Below are 13603 nucleotides of genomic sequence, written 5' to 3' on the forward strand. Positions count from 1 at the left end.
CTCCCTTTTTCTCCAGGATGGTGTGGGGCCCGGACCATTTGTCCTTGAGTGCTGCTGGGGCCACTGGCTCCAACACCCACACCTTCTGTCCGGGCTGGTAAACAGTCAAGACAGCCTTTTGGTCATGCCAAGCTTTTTGGAGTTCTTGGCTGGCCTTAAGGTTTTCGGATGCCTTCTCCATGTATTCAGCCATCCGCGAGCGGAGGCCGAGCACATAGTCCACTATGTTGGTTGCAGGCTTTTTGAGAGGTCTCTCCCATCCTTCCTTCACCAAACACAGGGGTCCTCTTACAGGATGCCCGTACAAAAGTTCAAAAGGGCTGTAGCCAACCCCCTTCTGTGGGACTTCTCTGTAGGCGAACAAGAGGCAGGGGATCAGGACGTCCCATCTACGCCGAATCTTTTCCGGTAGTCCATGAATCATCCCTTTTAGGGTCCTGTTGAATCTCTCAACAAGCCCATTGCATTGTGGATGATAGGGTGTAGTGAACTTGTAGTTGACACCACATTCCTTCCACATAGCAGTTAAGTAGCTCGACATAAAGTTTGCACCTCTGTCGGAGACGACCTCCTTAGGGAAGCCCACTCTGGAGAATACTCCAACTAGGGCTCTTGCCACAACAGGTGCTGTAGTGGTCCTAAGGGGAATAGCTTCAGGATACCTGGTGGCATGATCCACTACCACCAGTATAAACTTGTGCCCTGATGCTGTCGGTGGTTCCATGGGACCGACGATGTCGATCCCCACCCGTTCAAAGGGCACCCCAACCACAGGCATTGGTATAAGGGGGGCCTTTGTCGTGCCACCTGACTTACCACTGGCTTGGCAAGTGACACAGGAGCGGCAAAACTCCTTGGTATCTTCGTTCATGTGAGGCCAGTGAAAGTGCGAGACAAGCCTGTCCCACGTTTTCGTCTGGCCTAAGTGACCTGCTAAGGGAATCTCGTGGGCCAAGGTAAGTAGGAAACCACGCTGAGACAAGGGGACGACCAACCTCCTGGTCATGCCAGGCTTGGGGTCTCTTGACTCAGTGTACAGGAGTCCATCTTCCCAGTATACCTTGTGGGTACCTGTGGCGTTCCCAGCAGCCTCAGCAGCAGCCTGCTGTCTGAGGGGTTCAAGAGAAGGGCAGTCTAACTGGTCCTTCCCCAGATCTTCCCTTGAGGGTCCCCCTGAGCCCAAGAATTCAACTTGATCAAGTTCGAACTCTCTCGGCTCAGTTTCCCTCAATTCCTGTAGGTCAGCCTCCTCTGAGACTTGATCCTCGACCTGGGGCAAGGGGGAAGGCGCAGCCTTAACCCTACTGCTCTTTTTCTTGGGAGGCGTCTGGTCCGTTGTTCCAGGATCCAGCACCTGTTCAGTGGGGCATTTCCTGACCTGTGACCTAGTCACAGCGAACACATGTGCTGGCAAACCTAACATTTCCATGTGAGTCCGGTGCTCCACTTCTGACCATTGTGACGACTCCAAATCATTGCCCAACAAACAATCCACTGGGAGGTCTGGACTAACTACAACCTTCTTTTGGCCAGTTACCCCTCCCCAGGAGAAAGCTACAATTGCCATACTGTGATTGGTAGTGACATTGCTTGCATTGGTCACCAGGAATTCTGTACCTGGCATGATCTGTCCAGGGTCCACAAAGTTAGGCGTCACCATGGTGACGCTGGCACAAGTGTCCCTATAGGCCTGAGCCATCTTTCCATTTATGAAAGGCGTCTGTCTGTATTTGCCCAAAGTATTGGGGCTTACGTCAGGGGATACGTCCACGTCCCCTGTACTGACAAGGACAGCCTGAGTGAGTGTGCCAACTAAGTTGTCACGCCCCTCAGAACCCAGGGTTAACCCTACTAAACCCTTGGGAGGCGCACTACCACTGCTGACTGTACTAGGGGGCACAGGTGCCTTAGGGGCTGCAGTGGCAGGAGTCTGCCCTCCTCCTTTCTTGGTGCACTCACTAAACCAGTGAGATTTACTTTTACAGTACTGGCACCATCGTTTGGATTGGCCTTCTTTCTTCTTTTGGGGAGCCTGACCCCCACCCTCTTTGGGTTGTTGGGGACCTGTCGAAGACTTCTGGTCATTTTGTTCCCCCTTAGAATCTTTACCCTTCTGGTCTGCTTTCTTCTGACCACCTTGATTCTGGCCCTGGTTCTGTTTAACTCTCGTACGAACCCATTTGTCTGCCTTCTGCCCCAATTCTTGGGGAGAGGTCAGATCCGAGTCGACAAGATGCTGATGCAACAACTGGTTCTGACAATTGTTTAAAATTTGTTCTCTCATCATCAAATTGTACAATCCTTTGTAATCAGTAACCTTACTGCCCAGCAACCAGCCCTCAAAAGCCTTAGTGGCACAATCGACAAAATCAGACCAGTCTTGAGTCTGCGTTTTCTGGGTATCCCTGAACAGCACCCTGTACTGCTCAGTGGTTAGGCCGAACCCTTCAACGAGTGTATTCTTCAAGACTTGGTAATTGTTAGCGTCCTCTACCCTTGTGGTGAGAAGCTTGTCTCTTCCTTTACCTTCAAAGGAGAGCCACAAGATAGCTGCCCACTGACTCTGGGGAACACCTTGCACAGTGCAGGCCCTCTCCAAAGCAGTAATCCATTTGTGGATGTCGTCCCCTTGTTTAAAGGGGGGCACTATCTTCCCAAGGTGTTTCGTATCGAAACTCTTTTCCCTATTACTAGGTACATTGCTGCCACCAGTGGGGACTGCCCCACTTAACTGTTGCTCTCTAGCAAAAGCAAGCTTTTCTTTGGCCAGGGCAAGTTCTTCCCTTTCGATCCTCAGATTAGCTGCCCTTTCCTTAGCTTCGTACACTCTCCTCTGAGGGGACGTCATCCCTCTTTGAGAAGAGTTGCGAGAGCCATTGGTTCGAACGGATCTGTTAGAGCCTCTTGATAGAGACCTAACTCGTCCATTCCCAATGTTAAGCGCACCTGACAGTAGCGCCGGGGGTCCCCCAGTACCACTATCATGTCTGCTTAAGTTGGACCGTGTCAGTCTGACGACTTCTACCTGTCCCTTATCTGCCTCGTCCCCAGAGAGATCCTCATCCTCATCCTCCTCGCCATCTTCGTTCTCAGTTGCGAGGTGAATGAGGTCAGGATCGTCCCGGGTTCCCTCGAGGGGAGGCATGCCTCCTTCTGGATTAGAAGGGCTAAGAAGCTTCTCAGCCTTTCTGGCATCATAAGTCTCTAGGAGACCAATCAGAAAGGAGGTGGTGGGGTTAGCCCCTTGCTTAATCTTCCTAGAGGTACATACTTGTCGTAACTCATGGAAGTTAAGCGCAGTATATCTTGACGGGATGACCTGTGGAGGGTCAACTGACACAAGGGGAGACTCAGAGTTTCCTCCTTTGTCCGACATACTGCTTCTAGTGTGGTGTAAGTGATGCACCTACCTACACTATGTGTTTACCTACTTTTCCCTTGCTAAGAGCTGTAGCCAAGGTGTGCTAAGCCTTGAGGAGCTACAACAGCTGGTTCAGTAGAACTCAGAGTATTCTAAGCTTTAGTTATATGTACTAACAGTACTTGTGTGATCTTTCAACAAGATATTCTTAGGATACGTGTGGTAAAACAACAGCAAGCTCAAATCCCAACCGCTGCTCACCAATGTGAGAAGTTGGCCCGATATGCAACGTTCGCTATTCTAGCGACCGCTATGTATCGTTCCAACGACCCTTATGGTGTTTGGTTGTAAGTCAACCTATAGACCAGTTATCCTAGTAGCGTGGATACGCGCAGTCTAATGCTAAAGACTCGAGAGGGCGCGTTAAGCCAGCTGTTTACCACACATGTACCCCTTGAACACCCAGTGAAAGGACACCACACAAGTGTTATGAAAATAAACAGTATATTTATTAAGAATCACAACAGCCCTGTACTCTTTATGAGGACAGGGTACTAAGCACACACCAAATCTCTTTAGCAAATACTTCAAGTGCACAGTTTAAAACAAGTGTCCGGGGACACGGAAAGGTTAAGGCAAGTCGGAAGCGAGGGACTCGGGACCCTAGAGTAAGGAGGCTATGCAGGCACCGAAATGCCGAGTTACCTAGCCACGAGGGCTGCGGCTGCAAGTCTTACAGGCGTCGGGGTCTTCGCTGACGAGCCAGGAGCCGGAAGAAAAGGAGTTGCTGGCCGGCGACCAGTGATGAATAGTTCGTAGAGATCCAAGCCTGGATCGGAGATTGATGAAACCTGAAAGCAGAGGGGACCAAGTTCGTACTACTAGCCAGTAGTCAAAGGGTACCAGGGAGGCACCGGTTGGCCGTCACCTCGACCAGGTGAGTGGGCGACGCTAGGCTCTGCAGTCTCACGGACCAGGAGGCGTTGTCGGCGACCACGGTGGAGGTGCGAGCTGTCCCACGACGGATGTCGCTGTCGGCGTCTTGAGTGGACCAGGAGGGTCCGGGGTGCTTCTCGAAAAGATGGAAGCAAGGGCCAGTCTGGAGCAACCAGATCGGCAGTGTTGATTTTCGGATGTCGTCACAGAAGGACACAAGCCAGCGGCTAGTGACCAGACAACGTGCTGAGCAGCGAGCAGAAGGGCCCCACGCAGATCGTGGAGATGCTGGGAGACTGCACTTCGGTGCTGGAGCGGCTCGGGGTTGGGGCTTCTCGGACCCCAGAGCACTCACCAGAGAGTTACCTCGATGGTCGTGCTGGTTTTTAAGAGCGTGCAGGTTCTGATGATGGCCGGTCCCTCGAGGTCTCGTCGCACCCACAGATCACAGCTGAGCTGATGACGTGGGTAGAGGTCAGAGGTGCCAGGGAAGCCGGTTCTCGTCGAGCTGGGCCGTCGGATTCCTTGAGGAAGGACTTACAGCAAACCGCAGAGTTCTTAGATGGTTCCCGCTGATGCAGGGTGACTACTCCTTAGCCACAAGGGAGAAATCTTGAGAAGAGTCTCGAATGTCCTTTCGTAGAAAGTAGTTCTTGATTCAAAGATGATCTAATTTGGAAGGGTCCCCGCTCCGGCCTTTATCCTAAAGAAAGGGGTGGGTACATGACTAGGTCCTGCCCTAAGGGTGGGACCAGGAAGGGGGGTAGTTACACCCCTCTCCCCTGCCGGACTTTCCCCAGGCCAGGGCTGTCGCCCCTGGAACTGGTTCTAACCGGCAGATGCGTAGTGAGCACCGGGGTGCCACTCCGCAGTCACCTTCTCGCAAAAGCCCTACCTACCCAGAATACACAAACCCTGTCTGGGACGGTGCGAACACCGCCCTTGACAGGAAACCCTTTGTCCAAGTGCTCCTCGCTGGAAGGACTCCCAGCAGCAGGAGGTCAGACTCGTGTCTGTGGTGGCAGCATCCATTTTGTGGAGCTGAGGCTTTAGTTAACTTTAACCGGGGTTCACAGTTACGTACATGTCGTGTCCCTCTAGAAGGGCGGAATGCTAACCTCGTCGCCAGAGTTGGTGAGAGGGCAGCATCCCGATTCGTATGACACCTTACTCGACATGTCTTGATAACGCGACACCGAAGTTACCGATATGGTACGCGTTATCATGGAGCAGCCATTGGGTCTTGATTCCGCAAGCTGCAACCGGGCTCGGCTCGGGCCAGAGCTTAGTTCACACGAGCCCATGCACTCTGCCTTCAGGATTGTCAAGGCCTGCCATAGGAGTGACTGATAGGAACTCGGGTGTCCATGGGAGGGTTAGATATAGGGCTACTATATCTAAAGCAAAGGGTGATTACACGACTTCGCCCCAGCTGTCATGCAGCCAGTTGTGTCAAATTTAGGAGGCCAGCCAGGGGTGGCATAATACATGCTGCAGCCCCTGGCGGCCCTGGGTACACCTATGCCCTGAGTTACAGGGTCTGATAAGGTGGCCCAGTACCAATCGGTAAATGCACCTAGGGTACATCTCGTAATTTAGAAAGAGAACAGCCAGGCTGTGGGTCTGATTGGCAGGCCCACAGCCAGAGAAAGTCGTAAACCAGTGAAACAAAAGCAAAAAATCTGGGTGATCATAGGATTGCAGACCCTACTCTCCTACACTGTTCATGTGGAAAAATGAATGGGGAAACACATTTTGGGACCCTCCTTTTTTCCCAGCCCCAACTTGTCCGATTACCTGATACTTTTCAATTAGGAGCTGAAGTGGAAAGTTTTGTGATGATTTATCAAAGTTCTTTTCCTGATTAGGTATGCGTTATGGGTCCAGCAATAACTGGATTTTGGTACCTTGACACTTTCAGTGCTCTTCCTTAAGGTCCCGATTCACAGAACTAACTTAAGACAAAATCCTAAACTTACTACCATTTTGGTATTCACAGAAGACACTTCCTCATTTTGGTATTCACAGAAGGCACTTACTCATTTCGGTATTCACAGAAGTTAGGAGTCCTAACTTTAGGACTCCTAAATGCTTTCTGTGAATACCGAAAGTCTTAAAGTTAGGATTTTTCTCAGTTTAGGAGTAATAAGTTAGTATTTTTCTCAGTTTAGTAGTCCTAAATTTAGGACTCCTAAAGGCCTTCTGTGAGTACCGAAAGTCTTAAAGTTAGGATTTTTCTCAGTTTAGTAGTAGTAAAGTTAGGACTCCTCACTTTAAGACTCCTAAATACCTTCTGTGAATACCGAAAGTCTTAAAATTAGGATTTTTCTCAGTTTAGGAATCCTAAAGTTAGGAATCCTAACTTTACTACTCCTAAACTGAGAAAAATCCTAACTTTAAGACTTTCGGTATTCACAGAAGGCATTTAGGAGTCCTAAAGTTAGGAGTCCTAACTTCTGTGAATACCGAAATGAGTAAGTGCCTTCTGTAAATACCAAAATGGTTGTAAGTTTAGCATTTTGTCTTAAGTTAGTTCTGTGAATCGGGCCCTTGGGGCCCGATTCACAGAATGAATTTAAGACTAAATCCAAAACTTACTACTATTTGAAATTCACAGAATGCACTTACTACTTTCGGGATTCACAGAGTGAACTTACTACTTTCGGGATTCACAGAATGAACTTACTACTTTCGGTATTCACGGAATAGATTTAAGACTACTAACTTTACGTCCGCACTCGAGCCGGAAATTCCGGCCCTGAGGCAGAGCTTCCAGCTTGGGGGCGGAGCTTACAGCCCAGAGGCGGAGCTTCTGGCCCAGAGGTGGAGATTTCAGCCATGGCTAAATCCCCACCTCCGAGCTGGAAGCTCCGCCCTCAAGCCGGAAGCTCCACCTCCGGGCCGGAATTTCCAGCCCGAGTGCGGATGTAAAGTTAGTAGTTACGGCACGGACGTAAAGTTAGTAGTCTTAAATCTATTCTGTGAATACCGAAAGCAGTAAGTTCATTCTGTGAATCCCGAAAGTAGTAGGTTCAATCTGTGAATCACGAAAGTAGTAAGTGCATTCTGTGAATACCAAATAGTAGTAAATTTAGGATTTAGTCTTAAGTTCATTCTGTGAATCGGGCCCTCTGTGTCTATTCACTCAAACAGAGCACACCCTTTGTGACAAACACACACACTGAAATCCTGTTCTAGCCATTCAGATTAATGTGAGTGAAGATACATCATCTCTGGTGTAGTTTATAATCAATTTGTTTTTTCCAAACAGTTCCGACTTCATAAGACAAATAGCATCATGTCTGCACAAGGCAGTACAGCTGCAGCGGATAGAGACTACTCTGGAAGGCTGAAAATATTAGGACCACTGTAAATGTAGAAAGAGATTCTGCGTTACAATGTTGTGTATGATGCACAGAGTAATAGAAGCATCTCTGAAGTAGCAAGTGAGTGTAAATATGAACACATTTGGAGTGACAACAAACACTACTAGTGTCATGTCAGGGCGAATATACCTTGTGTTGCCTTGACTATGTCCTACTTTGAATCTTTTGACATGTTGGGTGGATATGTGAACTTTATACGAGAAGGAGCAGAAGTAGAGGTGAGAATACTAGAGAGCAATGTATAGAGAATGGAAAAGATGCAAAGGGAGCCCTGGCGTGAGAAGAAGGGCAGCAATAAGAAGACAGAATAAAAATAGTAGACAACACACGCAGTTCATATTGGGTCCTTGCCTAAGAAACAGATCAGAAGAGCAACATAGAGAGACACAGTTAAGGAATACAAAAGAAAGTTAATTAAAATGTTTTATATGCCTGACTCACCTGAACATGGCAATCAGAAGGTTTAAGAGCAGAATGTTGGCAAACAGCAGGTACAGACAGAGTAGAATAATCGTCAGCCACTCTGGGAAGCGGGCAACTCCATCCAGGGTTTCAGCACATTTTGGCTGAGTTGGGACTGACCCATCAGCTGTACATGTGCTGTTATTAAAGTTTAACTCTTGAAAAAAGAAATACAGTCATGTGACAGTAGTAAAGTCTCAGCCTTCAGAATTCTCAGTCCTGCCTATGGTACTAAGCACTTATAATTCAAGAAGTTATAAACATATTTACATTTTTATACATCACGCAACAATTTATTAACAATCCATTATCAACATTATAGACAAAGGCTGCGGGGTTCGCGGAAGAGTTGGCTAGAATAACAATCAGAGCGGTACAGGCTCACAGTCAAGAAAGGGCACTTAAAATGGCACAAAACACAATTTCACAAAACAGGGGCATCAATTTCAGCGATTCTCTCTCACAGAGGAAGACCTGCAGTGTCCCACATTTGGATTCCTTCAGTTCCATAGTTGATGCAACTGAAGGAATCTAAATGTGGGACGCTGCTGGACTCTCATGAATTCAAATATAAAAGCAGTCTGTTCTAGTAAATTAAGCATGGACCCCCTTTTCCTCATCAACCATCAAGTGAATATCAACATGCATAGGTATTGACAATTGGAGAGGTATGCAGTTTGCAGAATAGGATCTCGAGATCTATAATCCATTATGTCCGTATAAAATCTCCACTCATTCCTAAATTCCTAAAACAGGCGTCCGCAGAAAATTTTCCAGGGGGGGGCAAAATGTTAACGTCTTCACCATCCTCCGACATGATGTGCGCCAGGTGGGGCACACGAAACACTGGGGCGCAGAACTAGGATAGACTCAATTAAATGCCAGGAATCCAGGACATGTGACTGACCCTGCCACGGGCAAACAAACACCACCTGTAGGTAAAGCACTAAACTTTCTGACAAGGTGCTTTATCTCTGTCTGCTAGGTGTGCAGACTTCTGGGTCCTCGATCCAGCACCAATCAAGGCTGTCTTCAGCATGATTCGATTTTTATCAGAATACTTTAAAACAGCCTATGATTATAGCACCAGATTAAATATACTGTATGCACAGTGTATGTTAGGGATTATTTGTAGCACACATATTTACCAATATTGGCTTCTTGGTGCTGGAATTCATAATACCTTTTATCCAAAGTTAAAGCACAACGTCAAAGTTAGTAATAAATAATGCAGCAATCACAAACGCTAGTGAATTGACAGTGGGTGCTCCGTTTACTAGAATTCCCCAGGCATTGCTAAATTTTACACACATTCAATTAATTTATACAAAATAAAATGTATAGGTCCAAATGTTAGCTATATTTTTTAAAAGAAACTTAGAGTCACTCTACGTGTAGTCAATGTCAAACTGACATCTTGCGCACGTTTAGGGATACAATAATGGCCAGCTCCCTTATGCGGAAGCCCGGCACCATAAATGTGTGGCACACGCGGCGCCCGCAGCTGCGCCTCATCACAGGTTCAGGGATGCTGAGTCTTCCACAGTGGTCAAAGTTGGGGAAAAAAAAGTAGGGGAACAGTGGGCGGAGAATCAGAGGGCAGGAATAACCCAAGGATTGGATCTTTGGGTGGAGCCAGAGGTGTGTCTAGAATGCGCAGACATCCCAATTTTTAGTATTTGTTTGGCATTTCACTGCTCAGTTTAATCAACCAATGGATACACATGATTATTTAAGGTTATAATGAGTTATTGACATTAAAATATATTCACAAAATGGGATATGCTTCTAATCACAGAATGTACCAAATATGATAAAATGTGGAAATACAAGCACTTTGTCTCCGAGCCATGGAGTTTCTGTCATCAGCACTTCACCCTTTTTTAACAACAGCAGTTAAAACATGAATGGCAAAATATCCTAGTTTGCAAATGTTTTCTCTAAAATTATGGCTCTGCCATATTTGCCTCATAATTCAAGATCTGCTGCATGATCTGACCATTTAAACTAATACATTGTTTGTAGCTCAAACATATCAAAAGTTAATATAAAATGTGACTTGTGTTGCTGCGGAGTGGATGGCCTATTGTAAAGATTGACTAGTCACCCTTCTCACTGCTGCGGTACAGAGCAGGAATATCGCCGCAAAAATATCGCCTAACATAAATATCGCCGCAAAAATATCTACAGGAAGAAATATCGATGACAAAAATATCGTCTGACCAAAATATCGACAGACAGGTAAGTAATATCGTTAACATTAATATAGTTGTAATAAATATCGTTTACAAAAACATAGTTTACAATAATATCGTTTTTTAAATAATTATAAGTAATGTAGTGTTTTTAATGATTATTTTTAGTCAAAGTACTATTTTTAGTAGTATATTATTATTTAATAATGTATTTTCAGTTGAATTTAGTATTAATAGTTCCGTAGCGGGTTGTGGGTTTATAGGGGAGTAGGGTGGGAAGTAATTTAAATATAATGAAATAATACATTAATTAATGTTTTAAATGAATATAAATAGTGTAATAAATAATAGTTAATTAATTTCAATTAGTTAATTGAATAATAATTATGTAATTAATTATGTTAATTTTTTAATTATTTTTAGGTGTGTGTACAGGATTTTTTTAGTGAATGTTTTTGGGTAAAGGGGTATTTTTAGGGTTCAGGGTCAGTTTTCAGTTTTTGGGTAAAGGGGTATTTTTAGGGTTCAGGGTCAGTTTTCAGTTTTTGGGTAAAGGGGTATTTTTAGGGTTCAGGGTCAGTTTTCAGTTTTTGGGTAAAGGGGTATTTTTAGGGTTCAGGGTCAGTTTTCAGTTTTTGGGTAAAGGGGTATTTTTAGGGTTCAGGGTCATTTTTCAGTTTTTGGGTAAAGGGGTATTTTTAGGGTTCAGGGTCAGTTTTCAGTTTTTGGGTAAAGGGGTATTTTTTGGGTTCAGGGTCAGTTTTCAGTTTTTGGGTAAAGGGGTATTTTTAGGGTTCAGGGTCAGTTTTTAGTTTTCGGGTAAAGGGGTATTTTTAGGGTTCAGGGTCAGTTTTTAGTTTTTGGGTAAAGGGGTATTTTTTGGGTTCAGGGTCAGTTTTCAGTTTTTGGGTAAAGGGGTTTTTAAATATAATGAAATAATAGATTAATTAATGTTTTAAATAAATATAAATAGTGTAATAAATAATAGTTCATTAATTTTAATTAGTTAATTGAATAATAATTATGTCATTAATTATGTTAATTTTTTTATTAATTTTAGGTGTGTGTACAGGATTTTTGTAGTGAAAATGTTTTTGGGTAAAGGGGTATTTTTAGGGTTCAGGGTCAGTTTTGGGTTTTTGGGTAAAGGGGTATTTTAATTATATATATGTATTATTGTTGTTATATAAAGTAATGTGTAAAATTAATTTATATGTCCACATTTATTAAGTTTATAATTAAAAAGTGTAGTAAATTTGTTTGAAATAGTTAAAAAATAAAAGTAATGTAATGTATTTTGTTAATAGTACTTATATTTATTTATTATTTAATGTAATTTTAATTATTTTAAAAAGTCGATATTTTTTACATCTATATTAATTACAACGATATTTTGGAGTCGATATTTATGTACATACCTGTTTAAGTATAGGGTGTCGATATTTTTGTAAACGATATTTTTGCAACGATATTTATGTCAGCTATATTTTTGTTATCGATATTTTAACACCCTACCCACTGCTGCATTTGTATGTTACACTGGTACTAATAAGGCAAAATCGTTCCAGAGACTGTTAGCATGTGTACACACGGCAAAATAATAGAATATCTGAAAATATACTGCATTACGCTGCAGCCTTTTTTTAATGCATAATTTAGTCAACACTATGGCATAATGTTGTCATCCTTTGCTGCAGAATTAATTCCAGTGGCCCTACAGCAGGCAGCACATGTTAAAAGTGCTTGTGAATGAAGCAGGGAGACTGTGAAGTTTGCAAACTTAGTTTGGTGTGTGAAAATCCTGCATTGCCAATCCCTGGTGAATTGCAGCTACTGCTGCTGAAACAAGGCCAATGGAGGTACCTTTGGGTGAGGCAGACTGGCCTCAATGGCAGGGCCAGCCATAGCACTGGTGGTGTCCTGTGCAGTAATGTTTGTTAGTGCCCCCCAAAGACCACCTCTGCCCAAGGATTCCCTCACTACCACCCTTAACTGTGCCCCCCAAGTCTCCATAACCACTCTCTCTCAGATGCATTTAATTTGATTTACAGCGCCACTCACACCATTGTAGGGTGTCAGAGCACTTACATCACACACATTACACAAAGACAATCAATATGTGTGTAAATCACTGTATAGAAAATGTTACATAAGACTAAGGACTACAAGGTGTAGGAGTCACATGACAACCATACTAGTAGCCCATATAGTTTTATAGTGATTTGTCTGGAGAAACACAATACCCGGAATTTAAAACTTAATACCATGGTTGGGGGTTCTCCTTCATAATCAGAATTGATTTCCGTCCAAAAGAACACTTTTTGGGACATTTGGATAATCAAAGATTGGGGGACGGGGCGGGAGCATAACGCTCACATTTATACCTTGCAGTTTGTATGCAGCTCTTAGATGACAGTTAATAGCTCACTGTTCTAAGTTAGGATTTTAACTTATAAACTGCAAGTAAGAAAAGGATCTCTGACAAAAGCAGTAGCCCACTGACCTATTTACATTATGTGCACTTCGTGATCTGCATGGCGCATGTTCTTTGCAGCCGGTACATTAACCATCTGAGCTACCTTTCCATGAGTCAAAACTTCCACTAGACAAAATTCTGATCTCTCTCTAGGAAGAACATTAATCACCAGAGTCATCATGACATTTTTATTGTTGCAGAAAATTGCTGGAAGCCAGGAAGGAGGCAGCAAGCGTTTTTAAAACCATAATATACTTGCAAACATGATGCCTTCACCTAAAGTCAGCACCCGGTGCGGTCACATTGGTTGCACCGCCCTAGAGCTGGCCCTTCTCAAGGGTCCTGTGACCTCAGTGACTGTTGTTCCAGGGTGTGCTGCTTCATAGGCCGGCCCGCAAGACTGGAGGTGAACTTCAGTATGCATAGTGGTGGACAAGCCTTGAAGGTTAACCTACACTTGTCATGCTAGGGTCCACCTGCTGGTACGTAGACACCAGGACTTCTAAGGTGTTGCGAAGCCGTCTAGGATGTGATTGTGCTCTCGCAGGAGAGTGGTCTGGTGGGCTGGTTATTAAGGCTGAACCTGGTTCCCAGTTCCAAATTCAGCAGCTCTGACCATAGTGCCACATCCTCTCCCCCACTGAACACCATACTGCCCCACTGAGAAAAACTTCCACTGTTTTCAACTACAACCCAATTGTTGTTAGCTATAAACACCTGAATGCGCAATTTAAATTACCCACTAGACAAGATCAATATGCGGTCTACAAAAAAAAAAGGAACATCA

At 44.6% G+C, this 13603-nt stretch overlaps 1 protein-coding gene across 1 annotated transcript in view; it reads right to left on the bottom strand.

Annotated features, from left to right (window-relative positions):
- Positions 1-13603, bottom strand: part of LOC147693352 (transient receptor potential cation channel subfamily M member 2-like) — a 3804886-nt gene that overhangs the window by 1536367 nt on the left and 2254916 nt on the right. Inside the window, exon 21 of the mRNA XM_086935946.1 lies at positions 8125-8302. Coding sequence (XP_086792072.1) covers positions 8125-8302 — 178 coding nt within the window. The remainder of the gene's footprint in view (positions 1-8124; positions 8303-13603) is intronic.

Source organism: Lissotriton vulgaris, chromosome 8 (assembly GCF_964263255.1).
Source record: "Lissotriton vulgaris chromosome 8, aLisVul1.2, whole genome shotgun sequence".
Taxonomy (NCBI): domain Eukaryota; kingdom Metazoa; phylum Chordata; class Amphibia; order Caudata; family Salamandridae; genus Lissotriton; species Lissotriton vulgaris.